General features: G+C 38.2%; 2 protein-coding genes across 3 annotated transcripts; one reads left to right on the forward strand and one right to left on the reverse strand.

The window, feature by feature from the left end:
• The first annotated feature begins 848 nt into the window (after positions 1–848).
• LOC143459727 (protein cereblon-like) lies at positions 849–8,019 on the forward strand. Of its 2 annotated transcripts, none has more exons than XM_076956980.1 (11): positions 849–977; positions 1,742–1,934; positions 2,136–2,200; positions 2,370–2,449; positions 2,623–2,825; positions 3,019–3,189; positions 3,431–3,540; positions 3,812–3,927; positions 6,583–6,783; positions 7,064–7,257; positions 7,354–8,019. In XM_076956980.1, exons 1-11 carry the CDS (start codon positions 917–919, stop codon positions 7,562–7,564), a joined length of 1,605 nt encoding a protein of 534 aa, XP_076813095.1. In that variant the 5' UTR covers positions 849–916; the 3' UTR covers positions 7,565–8,019. The 2 variants fall into 2 exon arrangements, with proteins under 2 accessions (XP_076813095.1, XP_076813096.1); XM_076956981.1 differs by having other exon boundaries at positions 1,745–1,934.
• LOC143459728 (uncharacterized) lies at positions 3,773–6,210 on the reverse strand. Its single transcript, XM_076956983.1, has 6 exons — positions 5,850–6,210; positions 5,365–5,666; positions 4,855–4,987; positions 4,639–4,728; positions 4,322–4,450; positions 3,773–4,254 (listed from the first exon to the last, which is right to left on the reverse strand). Exons 1-6 carry the CDS (start codon positions 6,036–6,038, stop codon positions 4,186–4,188), a joined length of 912 nt encoding a protein of 303 aa, XP_076813098.1. The 5' UTR covers positions 6,039–6,210; the 3' UTR covers positions 3,773–4,185.
• Positions 8,020–12,828: the final 4,809 nt, after the last annotated feature.

The raw sequence follows: 12,828 nt of genomic DNA on the forward strand, positions 1-12,828 counted from the left end.
CCCCTGCTCATTAATAAAAAATGTAGATTTATCATTTATGATTGTAGAATAATTTTTACTTCACTACGGCGTGTGTAATAGCTTTCGCGCCGCTAATTTTGCACAGAAAGCACAAGCACAAAAACGTGAGAAACTTGTGTACCTGTTTACCTCATCTTCCCCTACTAATACACTATAGCTCACAAGCGAGGCATCTGCTCGTGGCCACGAAGAATGCCCACATGGCCCCCGGTTGAGAAACCCTGGTATAGACTATGATTGCATGCACCGCAATGGTCTTATTACCATAATCTGAAAATTACTGCGGTTCACTTTTTTCAAAAAATCTAATTTTTAAGAAAAAATATAATATTTATAAGTTTGTTTGTGCGGTCATATCTGTCCCAGTCAAGTCAATGACTCCAGTCTATAGTAGAATACTACTTCAACATTCACACTAACATTCCTAGATGAGTGAATTTGGTTTTAGAACTGGGGGAATACCCTTTTTAAACATTGACTCCGTTTGTTGACAGCAGTACTTCTAGTTTTGGCATAGCAGACTAGTCACTAGTTCAAAGTTTTCGCAGTAAGGACATGAGAGTGGGAAAAGTTCGTTGATGGTGGCGCGTTATCACGTGACAAACGCTTAGTAGGCCTAGTACAGATGTGCACAATCAAATAACGTCACAACAATATACGTAATTTTACACTTCTGCACTAGTACTTACATGCTTTCTTTGCAATAGAATCTAGGGCAGATGACCGTGAGGTCTTTTCACTGCCTCACACCAATCAATTATGTTATGATACTTTTTAGTTTGTTTTGAATGGTGAAATAAACTCTCTCTCTTTCTCTATGATGCTACATTAGATTTACTTTTATATTTTGTATTGCTGGCAGTTTTTTGTGACAGTGCTATAGCTTTAAACTACCATGTCAAATTCTCGACCACAAAGGGATCGGGGAAACCTTGACAATGAAGAAAGTGCTGACGGTAAGAATCAGCTTGAACTTGTCAGTTAAAGTTAAAACAGTATGACAATGCACATTTTTTTGCTTGCATATTTTTTGAATTTATTTTTACAAAAAAATGTGGTAAATTAGTGTCATATTGGTGATTAGTTATGAGATCATGTAGACATGCCAGACTGCAGAGTATGGCCGTTTTCAGCAACATCTTGCATGCTCCAAACTGCAAAAAATGACAATTGCATGTACACTTGATGTGCACTTTCAGGTGCACAATTATGTAGTAATGTAGACAGTTTGACTAATTTAATCTCAAAATAAATTAAAAATTGAGTGCGCTGAAGTTCTGTCCGAGTCATTAAGTGCAAAATTACGCACCTAAAGTGCAACACTGTAGCTGATGGAAAAAGGTGTTGAGTGTACCTATACCAATCTCTGCAGTCTGGTAAACATGTTAGTTTTACCGTATTGCTTTATGCATGGATGGGCATTTTAGAATTGTTACCAAATCAAATTTTTCTAACTTGATGTCTTATCATGCAAGGCATCAGTCTAGTTACTATTATCCAGGGCAAGGTCAACCATAGTCCTGTGTTATGTGTGTTATTTATTTAAATTTTATATGCATTTGTGTTATGGAAATACCCTGTTTTTATACTAAACACTGATATTGGCTGTCACAGTCACAGTACACAGACTCGATTTTTGTCAAGCGTAGTCATTGAAAAAATTACTACAACCTATGTTCTACATGACTAAAAAGGAAATGAAAACTTATGGTTGTTGCAGAAGCTCAAGCAGATGATAGAGATGATGATGATAGAGCCCCCGTGGAAGGTGAAGAAGAAGATCTTGTTCATCAAGCACAGGAACAAGAGCTACTACTAGTGGGCGATAGAGTTGAAATTGAGGAATCAGAAGATGATGATGAAGACGATGAAGATGATGAGCAATATCAAGAAGTGAATGCACCACCAAGGAGGTAAGACACCTTCAGCCGTCTTATCTCAGTTTTCTTTCACATCATGGCTTATGCACGATACATACAAATATAAACTTTCTTTGGCTATGAAATGAAATCACTTTTTATGTTGGATTGCACTCAAAGTGATTAGTATGGCGTACTCATACACTGCTGAAACTGATCGTTGCTTACTTTTTTATGGGATTAAATGCATTGTAGGCAACGCCATTTTCACCGATGGAGACGTTGGTTTATCAGACGTTTTGCCCACCATGATCCTGAAGGTGATTTTATTTAGCTTGATCGATTGTTATATTTATTGTAAATGCAATTCTTGCCGAAAAAGATAAATCACTCGTTTTCCTATATTTTGTGGAAGGACGTTTTTGTTTAATGCATTGTTTTATTTGATATATACCCTGGTTTATTATTTTAGCTTTAAACATTTTATAGATGAGGAGCCAGATGATAACGGTGATCTGGAAGCTCCTGAAAACATCACATTTGACCGAAATCTTCCCACGGCACATTCTGTAAGTTACCTATGCATTTTCTCCCAAAGAAACCATAGTGTCAGCTTTAATCAACACTCGCACATAAATTTGACTTGAGCATGATGTGCATTTGTATCTATTTTGTTTATATCTATCTATTCGAAAAACTGCAGTTGATGGGACAAGTTTTTGTAGAAAGTCTGTTTTTCCAGTATCTTGGCGAAATGGAGGAATGCAGTGGAGTAGCTTATCAGGAGGAAGATACCTATCTCACCATGAATGTGTTATACTTTCCTGATGTGGTCCTCATTCCTGGGCAGAATTTACCGTTACATATCAGTCGTCCTAATCAGGTGTCTATGATACGGCAGGTTATGCAGCAAGCTGACAAAACCTTTGGAATCTTGACCATAAAGTGAGAACTGGATATGCAAGATGTTACATAACATCACTTTAAAGTGTCAATCTGTTGATATTGGTAAACTGGTTATCCCTTGTAGAATATCGCGATGTTTATGTTGGGAAATAGATATCAATTGTAACAACACAGGAGAATACTTTTAGTTGATTTTAACATGCTTTTAAGATAATTTGATTTTCGTTCACAGAAACACATTTAATGTAAGAAATGAAATAGCCAGGAAATATTACAACATAGGATGCACTGCTGAGATCCGTTCCTACCAGGATAGAGAAGAATATCAAATAACTGTATTGCATTTAATTGTGGTTGGACGCCAGAAATTTACGGTTATGAAAAGTCAAAATCAACTAGATGGGTGAGAAATAATCATTACATAAACAGGAAGTTTTTTTTAACTGCTTTCAAATATCTTCTGATCACTTTGGACCTATTTATAAGGATTATCCGTATGTAATTTTGTAGTAAAATAAAATCAATTGCAAATTTTTTTGACTAATTACTTTTTTTTTAAATGTTCTACAACAGCAGTAATTTATCATAATATTTAAGTCTTAACTAGAATATATATATCTGTACAATTTTTGCAATATCTTTAGCAACATTCTTGCCAAAGTACGAATAGAGTCTGATGTTGAACTGGACAATTTAGGAGCTGGTGTTGGCATGTCAAGAAATTCTCGAAATGCTTTCATCACAAGCAAAAAAAGTAAGGTGACGTCCAAAACTTATGTCATGCGTCATATTGGTGAATATTCAACTTTAATTAAATCAAAACAACAAGTTTGTTGTGGTGAAGCCTTTATGAAAAGAAATTGCTATGAGTCTTTCAAAAAAATCATTGGCTGTGTTACCTGACAGTTTTAGTTGAATTTATTATACTTATCTACGTATTACTCATATGTTTCTACTTGGCGAAAATAACCATAGACAAATGAACAAACAAATGTAAAGTCTTGTATTTTCAAAAAATTGTACAGATCAACCAACCAATATGGAATCAATTCATCCAACATTGAACAAAACCATGTGTTTAAACCGACATGCGGCAATGTCAACATCATTGTCATCGTGGGTTTACAAGTTATATGACGTTGTAAGTATTTTGGCATATTTTTCAGAATGTTACTTGACAAATAACATGCAGAAGTTTAGCAACAAAACTTTGTGTGTTTGTCAAGAGTTGCTTATGTTTTACTGGAATGCAGCAATACAGTTGTACGCTGTCTGTTCTTGTGGAATTCATTATCTTTTTTCTTTGGTTGCACGTAAATTTTTAGTTCTTTAATACGTGCTGTTTGCAGAATAGTTGTGATGTCCAGTTACCAGTAAAAATGCTCGTTTTTTCTGCGATCTAAGCATAGATAAAACCCCATAGTGTGCTCATCCATGGCATTTGTGCAATGATCAGCAAGTAGATCACCTAAAATGTAGGCAAATAAAATTTAAATAAATTAAAACGCAATCACCATGAGAGCAATGTTGCTTGCCTGGTAAGACACATAACTCGGCTGGCACAGTGAGAATCTTATACATGTCTTTATGGCTTTGGATAAATGCCAGATCTTGGCGACGACAAAGTAGAATACAATTACATCCATTAGCACTTGCACGCATGCCTGCAAAATTCAAAAAGTTTACCTGATAGCTGGCACATAAAATGAGGTTTTTTAATATTTTTCCCAAGCCAGCTTTTATTGTTCTAGCTCTTTCATAACCTGGTTTTATTTATTGATCTTGTTGCATAGACAAATAAAATTTTTGTATGTGCGGTAGGAGAATGAGAAATTTTTGGGGAGTAATGCACCTGAATTTCTTTGATCATTTCCTCCTGGGTGTAATCAATTTCAAGTCTGTTACCCCGTGCCAGTAATTTCTTCTGCAACTTTTTGTTCCACTGAAACACAACAACACGAAATTTGCTGAAACAGTTTACCCAAGGAACTTGAGTTTTGCTTTGCCTGAAACTTTCTTTATAGCATTTTAATCTTAGCACAGTTTGCTAACACAGTGATCACTTAACTTTTATTGGCGTCATGATAGCAGAGACGATTATTGTTCCTAACAATGGGTAGAACATAGCGATGGCAAATGAAGTCGAGGAGGTGCTACTTCCTTGCATATCTAAGCATCGCAATGTCTTCCCTGTCACGTTGCTAAACACAAGAAAATAAAACACTGAAAGTACGGTATTTACTTGATTAGAAGGCGCGTGGTATGATCCTAAAAATGACCATACTAAAAACATCTCTAGAAAGTGTAAAAACGTTGTCTTAATAACAAATGGAACACATGTACACAGCTAAACAAACATATGCACATGAGTACTGATTAATAGGACTAGTAGCACAGTAGTTTTGGTGTAAACAGTACCGGTCAAATAAATTATTATGGCAAGAGAAAATAGAATCCGCACAAAATGCTTTCAAAAAATAGTAGAAGCCGCTGCGTCTATTTAAGATACGGTATGGTATTAAAATTGCAAATGTCTGAAACGCACGCTTTTACAAATTATTTTATGTCTTTCTGTTACCGGTACTTGGCACAGCATGCTTCTGACGGTATGTATCCCTTTTGTCTTTTCTTTTGTCGCGTAAAACTGTAGTAGTTGTTTTGGCTGAGTTCTCGTAACATAAATTTCAAACTTTCCACCTTTTCCTTTAAATTTTCCTCATCGGACTCGCTTTTCTGCTCTTCGGATGACCAGTTTTTAAAATCTTGTTGATTTCTTGTCGAATTGACGTCGGCTTTCATGAGATTTGACCACAGTATATCATCGTGGCCGTAGTACTCTGGAACATCGTTATACGCCTGGCAGTGATGTTGCATTTTGTTCTAAATAAACAATTTATACAGTTAATTTCAAATTGAAATTGCAGTCGCTACAATTAAAACATAACAATAACAACAAAACATGAAATCTAAAATAGGTGAGAAACCGAGCCTATGACGTTATTGCGTCACATAATAGCCCAACAGGCCTACTTCAGCGTGACCTTACAGCATTATATACTGTACCTTGTAGAAGTTGTGCATCGCCCAACGATAACTCTCCGCTTCATTTTGCTCTGAAATGAGCAGGAGCAAGGAGGGCAGGAGGAGTTTTCCCAAGATCAGGATGAGCCACTGGACACGTCCTTTCACATTGTCCGCGCGGTACAGTGGACCCAGGGTGCATATTTTATAACACGTTTTGCTACAACACATATCGTTCTCGAGATTTTATGTATAAATTACTGCCCTGGATGCTCTCTGCTAAAATATAACACTGCAGCAATTCATTTTGCTCTCCCATCCATGTTTTTAATCCTTTTTCGCGTGCTGCTTTTACTGTTTTTCCTATCATTTGCCCCAAACCGGCAACGCTTCTCTGCAAGCGCTTTATTTGTCTTAACTGCTGTTTGTCGCAGATCCGTTCCGTCCAGCAGGAAACAATCAGGCTACGTCACGTATGACGTGTTTCCTCACGTCCATGGCTGTGTTGGAAGGGGCAGGATGGTTTGGAGTCTCGTGTATTGTTGCTATATCCAGTTGCTGTTGATTTTAAAATCGAAACATTACTGGCTTCAGTACAGGCCACCAACTTTTAAAATGCATTAAAGGACGAACGAAACCACGTTTTATCTATCTAGTGTTACTGACAATCTTTGTCTTTAATGAAAGCATTTCGCACTACATTTGATAACTTTGATATTGTTAATTTGTTCAAATAATCTGTTAATTATGGACGTATCCCGATGTCTGTTTCCAGGATTTCCTGCGCATGAGGATCTTTAAGGAGTTGAAGGAGTGGAATTCTACGCTGGAGCAACATCAGATGCCGGAGTCGGCAACGGATTTCTCCTACTGGGTCATCACTAACTTTCCAATCTCCGACGAATGGAAGCTCTACCTGATGCACCTAAAGAGCGCCGTTCAGCGTTTGCGTTGTGAATTAAATTTAATACATAAGGTAGCGCTATATGTAGAATAGGTTCCATGTCAATTCAAACTACGGACGATTAAACCAATGTCCGTGAGTTGAATTGACCGTGGATTGAAATATTCTGGATAAAATAACTGACCGCGTCATGACACAATTATTACGAATGCTGCAAATAGAATTGTGATAAATTAAAAAGCTTTAAATGGATGTAACGTAAAGTAACATTTTTTGTTATTATTTCTCGGAAAGTTTTGCGATTACAACGTCACAATAGTCGAGTAATTAAAACAATTTAACATTTTTGCAGCGCTCCAAATTAACCTGCTCAAGCTGTGGATCTATGATAGCAGATCGCAAGGAGGTTTTCAGTATGTCCACGTCAGGTCCTATGGCTGCTTATGTCAACCCCGGTGGGGCGATTCACGAGACTTTGACACTTTACAAGGCGTCCGGATTAAGCTATCGAGGAAGAAAATCCACCGAGTTTAGTTGGTTTCCTGGGTAATATTTTTTAACTGTGATATTGATAATAGCGTTCTGGTCGAGTTAGTTGTCAGTGTTTTTTTCTGATTTGATTTTTTTGAAATTTATCACCAGTTACGCGTGGACTATTTGCGAATGCAGCAGCTGCGGCCAGCACTTGGGCTGGAAGTTTACGGCGACCACGAAGCACTTAATCCCGCAGAAATTCTGGGGTCTGACTCGATATGCGCTTTCTCTCGTCCTGTCTTCTTCTAAGGGCGGCCCAACGCGCAGAGAAAGTGACGAACAATCGGAATTTGATCCTAGATCTATGACCATCATATGAGCGTTACGTACTGCTGTATATCTTTGGTCATTTAATAATGGACCCAGAATTTCCTTTCAAGACTGATCCTTTGAACTCTATCGACCAATGTCCATATTTTTGATCACTGTGTTTGTCAATATGTAGGTTCAACAAATAACAACATATTGGCCATTACCGGATTTTTTTGAATAAACAGAAAGTTTCAAAAATTTTCCACAGTGTTTTGCAACTGATAAAATAAGAAAAAATTGCGGACTTGTCTCTGGCAATGGTAACTCCATGGTGTCTGTTCCCTGGTAGTGGCATCTGTACCATGTGATGGAACGTGACGTGACATGTGCCCCATACACGGTGTTTTTAACGTATTGTGAAGTAAATTTTATTATGATTGTACTTATTTTTTCGCTTCATGTGTAGAAATGTCTATAACGTTATTGTCGCACAACTCAGTAAGTAAATCAGGCATCATATAACTTGGGTGTTCTTAATTTCAATATAATCATCCCACCGCATGCCTGTATATGCTTACGCATGCAGCAGGCATTACATCTAGAAGTTAGACATCGATCGTGGTATTATGTATTAGATTATACGATGACAAATTAGATTGAGATTTTATTTTTCGCCATTGACTATGGGCAGCGAAAATGAATGGTGCTAAACCTTGCTATGGCATGCTAAAAAAAAGAATGATACGCTCACAAACAATTAACGAGCAAGAAAAGCGCTAGGGCTTAAAACGTACAAGATGTTAACTGCGGCGGATTGAATTGCTGTCGGCTAATAGGTTTGAGGGAATCTCACGTATAGGATGGCCCATAAGTCATGACAGCCACAAACTGTCATCAGAATGGATTGGACAATGTGTTTCGTGGACAAGCCTGAAAGTTTGTTTCTGACTTTTGTTTGTCATTGATGATTTTGAGATCAGTCGCACCTTTGCAGGTGAATCTGCTGGTCGTGAAATTCAAAAGTCGTGTTTTGTATTTAGCCTGCAGTTCTTTTTTTGCGTTTTTTACACATTTTCTTGTGCGGTATTTATCTTCAGTAGGTACCTGACCTCGTGACCCGACACCTTATCGAAAGACACTTTATCGAACGACACTTAATCGAACGACACTTTATCGAAAGACACTTAATCGAACGACACCTGATCGAAACGACACCTGATCGAAACGACAGTTGATCGAAAGACACTTTATCGAACCGAAAGTTGATCAAACGACACTTTATCGAACCGACAGTTAATCAAAACGACAGTTGATCGAACGACACTTTATCGAACCGACAGTTCAAGCAAGATTAACATTGAAACAATGGGTCATTGTGATGTTCAGCTATCTGTCCATGTTTGTTTGATAAAGTTAGATTTTGTAATTTTTGAGATATTGTGATATTTATATAATTTTGCTCTCTCTCCGCATTGAAACGTATTACTCATTTACGCACCAATAACTTGACTAACTATTCTTTTTCGTTCTCTTTTCACAGCGGGGGCGCGGCGTAACAAGAAGAATTTATAGAAATGTGTCACTTTTAGAAATACCTAATTTACACTAAATTCACTTTCTTTAGTTTTACAATTATGATGTATACAGGAAGCCAGATGATGTTTCTACTAACCTGTAATAATCTCATCGTCTACGACGCATAGGTTTCTAGTAATTAACGATTGCAAATGTGTGTGTGGGGTTGGCCACACCTAGTTTTTTTAGTAAACTCGCGAGCCTGGTTAGGATAGGGTTAAAAGATCCACAATTTATTGACACAACTGACGATATGCACTGTTAAAAGAACGACAATTTATTAAAAGAACTGACAACATGCACTGTTAAAAGCACGACAACTGACGAAGTGCACATTTCAATCGCATTCATTTAATCACAAGTTGTGTGCAATTGCTCGAAGATAACTTTTTATGTCCATATTTGTTGAGTCATAATTTTCAACTATGCTCCTCAGACGTTGGTTGACAGCGTCGTAGCGCTTCTTCCGTGGTGGGCCATCGATTCCAGCACTCAATTGTTCAATTAACAATTCGTTGGAACCTTGTTCCTGCTTAATTTTTTTGACGAGTCTGCGAAGCGTCGGATGGGATATTGAGACACGCTTGCTGAACGCATTGTGCCATCCTTCAATGCTATTATTCGTTCGTGGAAGGTCATCTTGAACCCGGTGGAAGACATTCCAACATCGGATAGGAAATAGAGGTTGACGACGATTCCTGCGACACAATCGTCCAATCCAAGTATTTTCAAAATAGTCAATGTATTCAGACAAGTGCTGCTCATCGTCGTCACTGAACGTGGCCAGGAAGTCCTCGAACCGTTGTACAACGTCTTCAGGCGGAACGAATGCCAGTGCCTGGAAGCATTTTATGCGAAGGGCGTGCTCTGCATCTTCATTGAACCACCGCTGCAGAGAGAGAGCCTGAATTTTCCGGAAGCTACATTGGCCAAAATGGAAAAGGCAGCCGAGAATTTCTGCCCGAGGGAAGCTGGAAGAAAGAGCATTATATGCTGCCATTTCAAAGTCTATTGTTACGGTTTCTGGGGCTATTCCTGGTCGCTGTTGTTCCAATAAACCAAAGATGCGATTGTACACAGCTTCAGATTTGTTCTCGGTAACGGTGTATACGAGTGGCACCGTGCGATTTTCATCGACCAGCGCGTGTATCGTGTACAGCTGGTATCCAAGTGGGGCAACATCGAATGTACCGTCACAAAACCAATTAGCGCATTTGTTCAGTATATCCAGATTCTTTTGAGACGCAAACATATAGAATTCGTTCTCATCGTCTTCCTCGATAACGAAGGCTTCTCCCCTCGGTGTCACGCGGAGTTCATCCATCAAGCCGATTCCTTCTGGACATACGCGCTTTCGCTGTATCATCCGCTTTAATGATGTTGCTTTAGGGAGAGCACCAGCGGTGGCTAAGGATATATCCTGCGTTTCCCTCTGAATAATGTTTGAGGTACGTTCATCTGAATTGATTGCTCGATCTCGCATGCTGGCTTGTGCTCTTGCAACTATAACACGTGCAGGGTTTGGTGGATGACTGTGTTCAGATGGTGCTCTCTTGAGGCTGTCGTCCTCGGCTGTGGATAGACGGCTTTTGCATTTGAGGTAGTCCTCACATCTCCAGTAAGTTACGCCATTTGTTGTTTTGTCACGAACGTACAAGAAACCGTCCAAGGCCAACTTTCGTTTGCCTTTATCACTTAAAATGAATTCCATTTCGATATGTATACAATCGTTATTAACGTGGAAAAAATTACAAGAATTCTTAAGATGTCTAAAATCAAATAGTGTGGAAATGTAAGTATACACAATATGATCAAATAATGTAATTATAATAGTCATATAACTCATAAATAGGGCAACCAGTTTTTTGACCCAAAAATTTTTAACTTTGACCTTAAAATTTGCAAAGTTTGACCTTTATTTTGCAACTTGCCTCATTGACAACTTGATGCCTCATTAATTACCTGATGCCTCATTAATACTATAATTCACACTCACTTCAGTATATTACACCACATTGCTGCAATCTCAATCGTACCAATCACAAAAAGAGCAAAATATTTGTGTTCACACTTCAACAACACAGCATTAAAGTGACACTTGATGCTGCTTGCTTTGTGAAAGTTTTTCAACATCTGGTGGCAAGTCATATGAAGCAAGAGCCAGAACATTTTCTAAATAGGCGTCGGAAATGCGTGATCTTAGCTTGCTTTTCGTGAATTTCATTGTTGAAAACATTTGTTCACATGTGTACGTGCTACCAAGCATCGAAGCCATTTATTTTGCGCTGTCGGTCAAGCTGGGATAAAGACCACTTTCAAGAAGCTACTTTGTGTAAAAGTCAGACAGCGACATGCCCCTTGCTATTAAATTTTGCCTTCAATTCCTTACTCTTTGTATCTATAATGACTAGTCTAGTCTACTGTACAGACAATCTCGTACTTAGTAATTCTCGTGCGTATTCTTGTGATATCTTATTAATATGTGGGCGGGCCGGCCGCCATGCGAAATCGAACACTTTATGATACAAATATAAAATATAGATATAAAATATAAATCGTCAACTTTATGATATATACATCACAATTCATTAATGCACACCATTACAAAGACCGCACATCACAATGGCTCATTGTTCCAATGTTTGAGAAACACGCTAAAATCTTGCTTGAACTGTCGGTTCGATAAAGTGTCGTTCGATCAACTGTCGTTTTGATTAACTGTCGGTTCGATAAAATGTCGTTCGATCAGCTGTCGTTTCGATAAAGTGTCTTTCGATCAACTGTCGGCTCGATTAACTGTCGTTCGATAAAGTGTCTTTCGATCAGCTGTCGTTTCGATCAGGTGTCGTTCGATAAAGTGTCTTTCGATAAAGTGTCTTTCGATAAGGTGTCGTAGTACCACCTGACCTACAGATTTAGCTTCATGAACTATAGGCAGGAATATTGCTTTTTTCGCTTCGCCCTGGCGAAATAAAGTTCTGTCTTGCAATCGTTTCCAATTCACTCATTGAATCGATAGCAATGATGTAAATAACTCCATTCATTTTAGGAGTGACACAATTTTTTTTGAATAGCCGTAGAAAGTTATTAGGGCTTTTAACTAAATCTATAATGATTTTTGTTTCCGCTCGGATACATCATTGAGCAATTGGCACTAGCGTAAGCCGAAGAGTGGTCGCTGTGGTATTGATTTTAACGGCAGATGCCGCGACAGTTGTTGTAAGATAATGTGATTTTGGGAGATAAGTCAATGGAGTGACTTCGCCGGTGATCTTTATTTAAGAAAATGCAGATATGTGTCAATGAAGAGAAAGGCCCTTGAAAGGGTTGGTTATTTACTTACTCTGTATTGCCAGTCTAAAGATGAACTTAGTCAAACAAAACACTATGACAACTCTTATCAAACGAAAGCTGCTAGAGTACTTGCAGTACAGCAGGTTACCGGTTAATTAAATTGCAGATGCCCAAAACACATTTATAGAAACCGAAACTGTGGTGGTCAAGGCGTCATTGCTTTCAGAGCCGCGCTTTTGTTGGTGAAATTGTATGACAATGTACGAAGGAGCAACAGTGTCATGTAAAATTTGTTGGACATTGAAATTTTTACTTTTATCTAGCGTCGGGTTAGTTTTGGCTTGGGAAAAAATGGTAACGAAATGCGATAACTGTCTGGAATGGATAGCCTGTGAATGTTTTTACTTGGTTGGAAATATTCCTGGCCGAGACAAAAATTGAAGGCTCAGTAATTGTGAGATG

The sequence above is a fragment of the Clavelina lepadiformis genome, chromosome 5 (genome assembly GCF_947623445.1).
Source record: "Clavelina lepadiformis chromosome 5, kaClaLepa1.1, whole genome shotgun sequence".
NCBI lineage: Eukaryota > Metazoa > Chordata > Ascidiacea > Aplousobranchia > Clavelinidae > Clavelina > Clavelina lepadiformis.

Excerpts from the sequence above, each read along its gene's own strand:
- LOC143459727 (XM_076956980.1), top strand. The coding sequence starts at position 917 with ATGTCAAATTCTCGACCACAAAGGGATCGGGGAAACCTTGACAATGAA. Across the intron at positions 2,201-2,369 it reads TGCCCACCATGATCCTGAAG|ATGAGGAGCCAGATGATAAC; the intron begins GTGATTTTATTT and ends AACATTTTATAG. Across the intron at positions 3,928-6,582 it reads TTTACAAGTTATATGACGTT|GATTTCCTGCGCATGAGGAT; the intron begins GTAAGTATTTTG and ends GTCTGTTTCCAG.
- LOC143459728 (XM_076956983.1), bottom strand. The coding sequence starts at position 6,038 with ATGTGTTGTAGCAAAACGTGTTATAAAATATGCACCCTGGGTCCACTG. Across the intron at positions 5,667-5,849 it reads CGATGCACAACTTCTACAAG|AACAAAATGCAACATCACTG; the intron begins GTACAGTATATA and ends TTGTTTATTTAG. Across the intron at positions 4,451-4,638 it reads AAATGATCAAAGAAATTCAG|GCATGCGTGCAAGTGCTAAT; the intron begins GTGCATTACTCC and ends TGAATTTTGCAG.